At 43.0% G+C, this 10,355-nt stretch overlaps 1 protein-coding gene across 2 annotated transcripts; it reads right to left on the bottom strand.

Moving 5' to 3' along the window:
• Positions 1 to 4,465: 4,465 nt before the first annotated feature.
• tbx22 (T-box transcription factor 22) lies at positions 4,466 to 9,633 on the bottom strand. Of its 2 annotated transcripts, none has more exons than XM_078953752.1 (8): positions 9,120 to 9,633; positions 8,634 to 8,868; positions 7,950 to 8,051; positions 7,687 to 7,861; positions 6,022 to 6,186; positions 5,594 to 5,658; positions 5,305 to 5,409; positions 4,466 to 5,233 (listed from the first exon to the last, which is right to left on the bottom strand). In XM_078953752.1, the coding sequence occupies exons 1-8, from the start codon at positions 9,433 to 9,435 to the stop codon at positions 4,915 to 4,917; spliced, it is 1,482 nt and encodes a 493-aa protein (XP_078809878.1). In that variant the 5' UTR covers positions 9,436 to 9,633; the 3' UTR covers positions 4,466 to 4,914. The 2 variants fall into 2 exon arrangements, with proteins under 2 accessions (XP_078809878.1, XP_004073702.2); XM_004073654.5 differs by having other exon boundaries at positions 5,305 to 5,390; positions 9,120 to 9,625.
• Positions 9,634 to 10,355: the final 722 nt, after the last annotated feature.

Genomic DNA, 10,355 nt, shown 5'->3' with positions numbered 1-10,355 from the left:
CTTTTTCACAGCCGTTTTTTGAACATGCCTATTATACTAGAAATGTCTGAGAGGCTTTTATTTATAAAAATGCATACCATTGTGCAGGATGTTAATTTACTTAAAATGAAAATCCTAAAATATGTTTTTTTTTTAACCAAATGAGCATCTTAAACAGCCACACAGAAAGCACTGGCATCAATTATGACAGGTGCCTCATGTTTTTGCACGACTAAAACCTGCAATACAGGCCCGCTTTACTCCTTCCTTGTGCGTTAAAGCGGCAGGTGCAGAGTTAAAGCTCTCCCGGCATGAAAGCAATTTGTCTAATTGAAAGATCAGGAGTTATTTCAAACTGATTGTCCCACGTAGACAATCATGGAAATGACAGACAGTATCAGGTAACAGCACAGATGATGTCTGCCAGCACACAAAGGCTCGGCTGTGCGATAGTGCTGCACCTGACGCTCCTGAATTAACTCCTTCCTGCTATTTCCTTGTTACCCCTCCGCTCTGCCTGGCTATGACAGCTTAATTGCTATTTGGTTATGACCGTTTTTTTTAAATATATATATATATATGGGGGGGGACAGGCTGTTTCCCCTCGAGCTTTTCCTAAACCGCTCCACTGCTGAGAGGAGGGGGCGGTTTCTGCGTTTAGAGCCTGGACTGAAGGCAGAAATTATCACATCAGTGGCTGAATGGGTGTGTCCCCCTGTGGACTACGCAAGAAAACACAGCAGTGAGAGGTTTTACATCTGTTTTCCCATGAATTTAGCCCTCTGGAAGGTGCACGACTGACAAAAAAAAAAGGAAAGTGAAAACAAAGTGCTGGTTTTACTGCTTTTCCTGCAGCGACATGGAGACAAAATCAAAACAATGACGACTCTTTAGGAGGAAGCTGTTGAAGTCAAACAGCGAAGGCTTGTCAAGTTTTGATTAAAAACATTAACCGTTTATGCATTTTTCTCATCTTTTTCCTTCAAAACAACATGTATAATAGAGGAGGAAAAAACGCAAACACTGAGACAGAGATGCTAAGGGCTGAATTCAAAAAGATCTTCTTTTTCAATCTAACTGGAAGGTCGTGGGTTCAAACCCAGGCCGAGTCATACCAAAGACTTTAAAAATGGAATCCCATGCCTCCCTGCTTGACATTCAGCATTAAGGGGTTGGATTGGGGGGGTTAAACCACCAAATGGTTCCCGAGCGCGGCTGTGTCTGCAGCTCACCGCTCCCCCAGTGGATGGGTCAAATGCGGATAACAACTTTCGCACACCTAGGAGTGTGACAGACAGTGGGACTTTAACTTTATGACATAGTTCCTGCAGAGCAGCACTATTTTATTTGAAACTTGGAGCAACCCCGCCCCCATTCCTGTCCCCTAGAAGCCTGAAGGAGGGGGCTTGTGACCATCCCATTATATTTTCTACTTCTCAAATAAGCTTTTTTTTCCAATGGCATTTTTTTTGTCTGGTCCTGATTTACAACTATTTCAATAAGGAAATACCAGAAACTCAATTTTAAGCTTAATATTCTTAAAATATGCCCCCCCCCCCCCCCCCCCCCCCCGTCATCAGAAAAATGCCACAAGAACACGTTAGAAACGCCAGTGTCACCATGCTGGGTCTCTTCAAGTGCCTCAGGAAGCTACAGAAGAACTAATTTGTCCAAAATAGTATTACAGAGGTCCAGGTCCATGGACCATCAGACGCAGTTTGTTGGCAGAGCATCAGAACGGGATGGTTGGAAGACCCAGATTAAGGTTTTCAGGTAAGAAGATGCTGTTGGATTTACTCTGTGGGTTTCAGGAAAGCTACAGAAAACCGGTGGAGAGATCTGAACAGTAGTTTGACGTCTGTTTGGGTAGGTTGTCACATATATTTACAGCTGTATTGTGGATTATCTGCATAGGCTTAATTCTGCAGCCTGATAGAGCTAATGCTGTATACTCGGATGGTGCTCTTCTACCTTGCTCAAGGGCCCATGGTGCTTTACAGTCACATTCAACTATTCACTCTGCTGCCAACCTATAACCACCGGAGGATTGCCAAGATTCTATGAACACATTAACGTTTTACGTATTTTTTTTCTGATCTTTTTCCTTCAAAATAACTTGCCTTTCCCACACGGATTGAGCCGGCAATCTTCCGATCGGCTGCCCTACCGCTGCCCCACAGCCGCCTCATAAGAAATCTGTAGTCAAACCAAGAGATGACAACTGCATGCTGAAGGACTTGGGTGAGCAAAAAGGCAGAATGGTTCTAATCTTCTTGACGTCGTAGAGGACAAATCTGCATGCCCAGGAAGTCATAATGCGTCACCTCCCATGATCTTGAAGAATTTCCAGGAGTCGTCATTCAGGACCAGAACCAGATGCTAAAACTGTTGCTGCACACAAGCGTTGATTAAGAAAAACAAAACTTCTGTCTTTGTGAGATGTTTTGTCTTCATGAACTGAGTGTCATCAGCCATGAAATGGCGAGAAAAAAGGTATCCGTGAATACGGAATCTTAGAGATGTGTCATAGGGTGAAAGGAAAAGTGGTCTTAGAACAGAGCCCTGAGGCACACCAGAGGCAGTGAAAGCTGGGCGACCAAAATGTTCTGCGTTTTCACAAAGAGGTAGGGTTTTAACCAGTTTTAAATTCTGCCAGAGATATCTCCAGTTGCATGGCCGCACGGTGGGGTAGTGGTTAGCACCATCATCTGTCACCATGGTTCAAAACCCAGCTTGAACCTTTCTGTGTGGAGTTCATGTCTCCCTCTGAATGCGTGACACTCTGGTTTCTTTCATGCCTCACAGGTTTATTGGTTACTCTAAACTCCTGGGTGTGTGATTGTTCGGTGCACCGGCCTTTTTCAGGGTGTACCCCGCCTTTGCCCAATAGTAGGTGGGATAGGCTCCAGAAACCCCTTGACTAGAAAATAGACGGATGAAAATGTCTAGTTTACAACGGAGAGAGGAGAAGAAAAATGTCATCATCAATCATCAAGGAGATTTTTTTGAGCAACAAAAAAAATGTGAAAACTGGTTGAGGTGCCATTTGTTCCAAGCTGCTTCTGTTATTCCTCACCAAATAACGTGGATTATTTGGCTTTGCAAAATAAATATATACCAGCAGGAGGATTAATTCCATGAAACTTGCCTCCTGGATCAACTCAGCGGTAAAAAGTTTTCCTTTAAGCATCAAGCAAAGGTGAAGCAGATACCATCCCAACACCACATTCAGAGTAATCTGCTCCCTTGTCACGTCTCGGCTGGATTGTCAGGTCTCACTTAGTGTTGGTGTCATTCAGTCGCCGCCGCTGCTGCTAATCTCTGCCAGTGCATTTTGGAGTTTACATTATGAGATTATTTCATTTGCTTTCAAATCTTTAAACGACCTCAACCATACGGCTCTCTAAGGTCCAAGAGGAAGCTCAGAGGGGATTGAGGTTGAGGTAACTCTTTATAAGGCGTCCATTCGATATCTTATTTAAAAACGTCATATTTTTGCTCCAGCTAATCTGCTCTTTTTTTGCTTTATCGTCTTGTTTTCAGAGTTTTAACTGATTTATCGTATTCTTATTACTTTTTTGTCTTCCTGTGCCTGCTTTTTGAGTATTGCTCTTATGTTGGATATATGCATCCCATTTTGTGATACATTAGTAAAGCTGAGAATATGAAGTTGTGCATTATTCAATATGTAACCACAAAAAGTACAACAAAACCACAATGTTTGATAGTGAGAAATGTATTTCTGTCCATCAGTATTAAAAATAGGGAACAAATTTCAAAACTATTCATTAGGGTTTGTTGTGTTTTTTAATTTATGTCAATATTTTCTTAATTTATGCCACAACAACACTTAATGAAGTAAAAGTTATTAAAAACATATGTTTTATTGATATTTTTATATATATATATATGTATAGTTGCACCAGATTATCAAGTTTTGTGCTGCACAAGAACCACATGACAAAGAGAGTTTTTCTCCCCATCCGTCTCTGATTAGTCCTGTTATTGGTAATAAAATACAGGACAGGAAACTGGCGGCCTGAGTTGAGGCAGGTGTTGCTCTTCCTCTAAAATCACAGAGTGGCTCTGATGAGCTCATGGTTTTGGTCAGAGGAAGTCAACCCTGATCCTGGATCCTCCAAGTAAACCAAAAACACACTTCTATCCCCGTTTTTACTTAAAAACAAAGGATTCATGCCGTAAAGTTTGGCCTGCATTGCAAAAACGGAATTTTCAGAAAGGAAAAAGACCCTCGCTTCTATAAAAATGGCTTGTTTCAAGAAAAACAAGCTTATCAAGAAAGCTTTTCAACAGCAAAATAATCTTAGTTTTGGTGAAAAATGTCTCGGAGACTAAAATATTTATCTAAATTATTGATATACTTATTTCTGCAGCTGTAACTTGCTTTGTCACAAAAACAAATCTGGAAAATGCTCAAACAGATGGGTGCATGGATGTAAAAAGAAAAAAGCATTTTTCCAACGTGTTTTGTTTTACCAAGAACGTGAAAATACTTTAATAGGCACTTGTGAGGTTTGTTTTAACAGTTTACCATGCTACATACCTTTGGTTTTACTGCTGACTTTAAAAAAATCATTTAGTCCAAATCAAAACTGCTTTAAAATGATTTTCTTTTTAGCTCAGTTTTTTTTGTGCTGGTAAATCCAACCCCCCCTTTTTAAATATACATATATATAAAAAAAATCCTTCCCACAGTCTCATTTCTCCTTTGCATGAGCATGTTTTGCTGGCTTGTTCTGCCTGTGAGTGTGGTCCAGCTGTCAGAGGCAGTGGTTGGCGGTTAGCTGCCATGGAAACTGGCGCAGCAGAGAGTCTGAGGTGTCCTCGGCTAGTTTGGGGTGCCGGGAAATGAGTTGGGAGCTCAGGGGGAGGCTGTAGCGGTAAAGGCAGCAGGGGCCTGAAGCTTCAGCGAGATCAGGGAGGAAGTGGGAGCTGTAAAGAGGGGGAAGGCTCCCCAGAGGCCTGTGAAGACGAGGTTTCCTCCCCTGGAGCGTCGAGAGGAGCGGGAGGTCTGAGAGAGGAGGCAGCGGGGGAAAGCTCCTCTGTTTCTCTCCGTTTAGGAGGAAGGCCTCGCCGCCTGGTGTGGAAACGCCGGTGGCAGAAGCTTTGCCGTAGAGCGGAAGAGCGAGGGTGTGAAGGGCAGCGTCCTGGCAGGAGAAACCAAAGTGTGGGAGGAGGGCCGGAGATGAGGGAAGAGGGAAAAGGCTCTTCATGCTGCCCGAACCCGAACTGCCTGTCGACAGACGTGAGTCAGGACCAACACAAAAAAAACTCACAAAACTTCGAACCAGTCTGGCAAAGTACCTTGGAGCTGGAGCGCGAAAGGCTTCAAGTCCAAGCTGAGAGGGCCTCTCCAGGGGTAGGACTCCAGCAGGCCATCCAGAACCCCCCTGCATCCACAAACACACACTGTAAAAGCAGCCCAAAAATGTTATTTCAGGGATTCAAATGATGGCTCTGAGAGGTGTGAAATCCTGCACTGCTCAGGCTGGTTTTATGTGAAGGTTTTACACGGCTTCACATTTCAGTGGCTGAACCCAAACTCAGTCCCAGGTCCTTCAGCGGGGGACTTTAGTGTGTTTTTTTTTTTTACCTGTTCCTTCCTGGATCTCTGAAGCCCTTGGCGAAGGGGTTCCTGTCGATCTTCAGTTTTGTGATCTAGAGAGAGGAACACAGAAGGTCAGCATGGAGGCGGAAAACGGCATTCTTCACCCCACCGCCCTCAGGGACAGCGTCTCCCAGCAGCCCTCATGTCAAGCAGTCTTGTTGGAAGAGAGCTCTGGAGTTTGCTGTGTGTTATTTCACGCTTTAACGGGCTGTGAGCTCTCGATGGAGTTTCTATAATAATACGTTTGCTGATGAAGAGAGCTGGCAGCCGCTGCTCTGCTTTGCGCTGGCAGAAAGGACACTGCAGGGAAGCGGCTTCATGATTTACGCCTGAGGTCAAACAACCTGAGCTGCAGGCCGTCCCCTGCAAATCAGAGAGGGTGACGCCTGGCCAGAAGGTCTCCTGAGGGTTACCTGCTGGTTCTGGTAGGCTGTCACTGTGGTGAACTCAGTTTCCAGGAAGGAGAAGCTGTGCACCCCTTCAGCAGGCAGAGAGCGGATCTGAGACAGGTCCATCCGCGGGTCGTGCCGGATGACGTGCACACGTGGTTTGTACTTGTGCATCGACTGCAGAATGATCTACAGATGGAGGTGTCTGCGTCAGACCCACTTCAAGCATCACAAAATCATCTTATGCCTCAACCGTTTGACAACATCAGCAGAGTTCAGGCCAAACAACGCAGGGCTCTGTGTGTCCTTAAAGTTCATCCTGAATTCAGAAAACTGCACAGCAACTGATTTCTGCTGCAATTATGAAAATGTCATATCTGTACACTTGATTTTTTATTTAAAACATAAAAAAGCAGGAATGATTTACTTAAAAAACTACACAATCCTTTGTTTTGTCTATCATTTTTTCACAATTCATTTTAATTTTACTTTGGTTTTTTCCAATCAAGAGGGGGAAAAAATATGTCCAAAGCACAACGAGATCTTAATAAATAGATCACAACTAAGTTCTAATAAATTCTAATAATTTATCTAATAAAAAAACATATCAGAGCTTAGATTTAAAAAACAAAAAAGTTTCTGTTGTTTTTCTATATTTTTGAAAATTCTAGCTTTTCTTGCCATAACTGAAAAACAGATTCAATAATCAATATCCTCAAAAACGGGCTTTATAAAAACAGATGGAAAACTTTCAATGGGATTTATTTCTTTTAAACAGAATAATATTCTGTTTTTCTTCTTCACTTCCACATCTTTACTGCAGAAACGTTCCCCTTTATTTACCTGGTAAAATCCTGATTTCTGACAGTTGCAGCTGTTTTTGTTCAGGTCATGATGTGGTTTCATGTTTAGTCATGAACTTCAGGAGTTTGGTTTCCAAGCACCCAATAAACAAAAAAACAAAAAAACAGCCTTTTAGCGTAAAATTTGGAATGAAGCCCAAATATTTGCTCCTTTTTTGACTGATGCCAGCTTTTACTGTCTACACATTTGGTGCATTGACATATAATGTCGTTGAGTCAAATCCTTTAAATTTAAAATATAGTAAAAAAGGGCTGACATTCATTTATATCATTTTTTAAATAAAATATTTTACTGATTTCATTATTTTAGAGAGAGCTCTTTTTTAGTCATTGCTTTAGAAACTTCAGCAGATTCTTATTGATGATATGAACACTTTCATCAAGAAATTGTAATGAAAAAGTGAATACATTTTTTATTTATTTTAAAAAAGGTTATCGTGTGTAAATAAAATTCACATTAGTTCACTGTGTAAAATGTAAATTCATTTTTTTATTTCTCTGTACTGTTTTCTCAATTTTTTTCCCTGCAGGATAATATTAAACATGAGTGTTTTTTTAAAGTAAATTACTTTAAAAAATGTTGAATTTGTGGCTGCAAAACTGTTTACAGTGTTTTATTTTTAACTTTTGAAGACATTTGGAGGCAAAGTGTGTCTTCTTGTTTCTCGTCTTCAGTGCTGAGAAATTTAAAACTAAAGCCTTCCGCCGCTTCCTCGAGCCTCCTCAACCACAACATGAGGTCCTCATTTAAGTCATTATGACTAAATAAAACGCGCACTTTGGAGGTGAATCTGCAGCAGATAAGGAGCACCTTGTGGTCACTTACATGCCCCTTATCATCCATCTCGTTGTTGGTGAGTTTGACCCGGTCAAAGCTGATGACCTGACGCATCCACGTCTCTCCTGTGCACGGCGAGTCCGGGTGCACGTAGAGCCGTGGAGAAATACAGGAGTGGTCCGTGTTTCCAGCCACCATCCACTGCGAGCTGTGGTACACATACCTGAGAGGGGGGGGGGGGGGGGGGCAGCAGCGGCCGGTCAGCAGGTGGGAGGAGGGAACATCTGGAGAATTACTGAATGGATTCACACCTGTAGCGTTTGGAGTCCACGGGCATCACGTCCATGGCGATGTAGTACTGCTGGCAAGGCTCCAGATTGCGCACTTTGACGCGCACGGATGGGAACATTCTCCTGATGGCAGCCAAGAGAAAAATTACGCACATATTTATCAAATCAGATTATTAAAATGCTTTACATGTGAAACATTGAAGACATAGGTGACAGTTAAAAGAAAATAACTTTAGATATAAAAGAAGAAAACAAACAGTTTAAAGGATTTTCTCGATAACTCCTTTGATGGTCCACGTAAGCGCAAACCAATTTACTTTAATAAAAACACAAAATAACCTTAATCCACAAACAGAATGTTTTATGTAAAGGAAACAAAACCCCCCACAACTGTTATGTTTCAGGTTCAAACGAGTCAAACATCAAAACGCGTGACGTGTTGCGCGTAAAAGTGAAACAGGACATCAGTGCCGTTTGCCTCCGCGGTGCTTCTCATCTGATAACTGCAAACTGACACTTTCTCTGATTATTTCTGATTGGCTGCAGTGCTTAGGGGCTTTTTGTACCTGCGACCACAAGCTGCTAAGTTACATAAAAAAACAGATAATGATCTATCTATTATAGTTCACTAACTGACTCCAAACACCAAAATATATGTAATATAATGCCTTCAGACGTCAGATCTCACACACTGTTCCAACCTACCTGCCAGCTTTAGTGATGATCATCTCGGTTCCGATCTCGTAGAATCTCTTCCACAGTTCGGAGCCCTGCAGCTCCACCCGGGCCTCTCCGTCTGACCGGCAGTCGCTGTCCTCGCAGGCCGGTTCAGAGTCCTCCGACGCGGGTCTGTCAGTCTGTCCGGGCGGCTCACTGGAAGTGTCCTCAGGCCTCCTGAGGGCTGAACCCGCCTGCTGAGCCTGGTTGGTGGAACGTTGGCCTTAAAGGGATGAAACTAGACTTGACAAAAGTTCCTCAAAAAGTTTGAGCGAAAGTTTAATTTAAAAATATTGAATTGAAAAGTTTGTTAGCAGCATACACTTTATATTGAGCTGAGAGTTTTCTAAATCCTAAAATAAACATTGAAAGAAACTGAACAAAAGTTGTTTAAACTTTTAATTCAGAAAAATATATATAAAAAGGTAATTTTATGTTGTTTTTCCAAAGTGTCCTTGCGTCCTCGTGCCTCACCGGTGCAGACGGTACCATCGGCGCCTCCATCTGAACTTGATCCGAGCCTCTCTGACACTTTCATCCTCTTGCAGGGTTTCCCAACCAGCGCCTCCACGGAGAAGGCGTGCGCCCTGGAGCTCAATCCCTGCATTCTGCAGCGAGTGGCCGGGCGCACGAGCCGCGTGTCCGTCCGGACCTTGTCCTTGCGCGAGACTCCCCGCTCAGTCTGCATAAATCCGGGCTGAATAACCAGCAGCAATGGTTGGCAACACCTCAGGGAGGCCCTATTCTCTCCCAGCGGCTCTGTGACGCTGCGTAATTGATGCGTTGCCATGTGCTCTCCGAGACGTGCTCCCGTCCAAAATATTTGATTGTTGGCACGCCTCTCCTCCTCGCCGCAATGTTTCTCTCACTCCCCCTTTCATCCGCTTCAGCGTGTCTCCTTTGCTCTCTGCCCCACAGAAAGCGTGGACGGATCTCCATGTGGGAAAGGGGAGGAGACGGGCCCGCGCCAAACAAAGTTTTGTCTGAGCTGAAACAACAACCCCAAACTAAACTATAAAGAAATACCAGGGGGAGGATAGTAAATTGTCCATATCTGGCAACTAACTTTCCATTTTTCCTTCATATTTTTATTTCATTGTTTGTTGTTGGACAACAAAGTGGTATGGGACATAATTCAGCTTTTAGTTGGAGGACTTTAATGAAAATGTGGTCATTTATTGTGTCGTTTTTATTATCTGTTTAATCACAGTGCGCATTATGAGCACCTCTGGGCAAAGAACGACACTCATTACAGCATCTTAACGCGCATCTGATGCCAATTAAACTTATTCCAAAGGCACAAAGCAAAACATAAACCTAGGAGGAGTCATTTCACTTTAGTTGAAGGTTCTTTTCACCGGCAGTTTTAGTGGACAAAAAGTTCTTCAAAAACCTTAAATTCACTTTTGGAGCGGCGGGTTTCAGCGTCCAAATATTTAATTATTTTAATTCGGTCCTTCTGCTTCTAAAATGTCTCCCCGAAGCTCGTTGATTGGCTGCTGAACTTAAAATTTCCTACGAATTTTCTTGAATGGCTTTATCGTTTCTTCTAAATGAAGTGAAAGTCCTGCTTGCGCGCGCGGGCGCGCGCGTGTCTGGTTCACATAAGCGCGCCGATCAGTTGGAGTTTTGCGCACACGCGTGAGATCCGGGTCTGTATTGACAGCTCGGTATTATTACATTACTGCTCGACATGAAATAGATCCGCTT

This window comes from Oryzias latipes, chromosome 10 (assembly GCF_053564925.1).
Source record: "Oryzias latipes strain Hd-rR chromosome 10, Olatipes_Hd-rR_3.1".
NCBI lineage: Eukaryota > Metazoa > Chordata > Actinopteri > Beloniformes > Adrianichthyidae > Oryzias > Oryzias latipes.
Note: the sequence above shows the minus strand (reverse complement) of the source record. Positions and strands in the feature narration are given on the sequence as shown.

Excerpts from the sequence above, each read along its gene's own strand:
- tbx22 (XM_004073654.5), bottom strand. The coding sequence starts at position 9,435 with ATGGCAACGCATCAATTACGCAGCGTCACAGAGCCGCTGGGAGAGAAT. Across the intron at positions 8,052-8,633 it reads ATCATCACTAAAGCTGGCAG|GAGAATGTTCCCATCCGTGC; the intron begins GTAGGTTGGAAC and ends GGCTGCCATCAG. Across the intron at positions 5,659-6,021 it reads CAGCCTACCAGAACCAGCAG|ATCACAAAACTGAAGATCGA; the intron begins GTAACCCTCAGG and ends TCCTCTCTCTAG.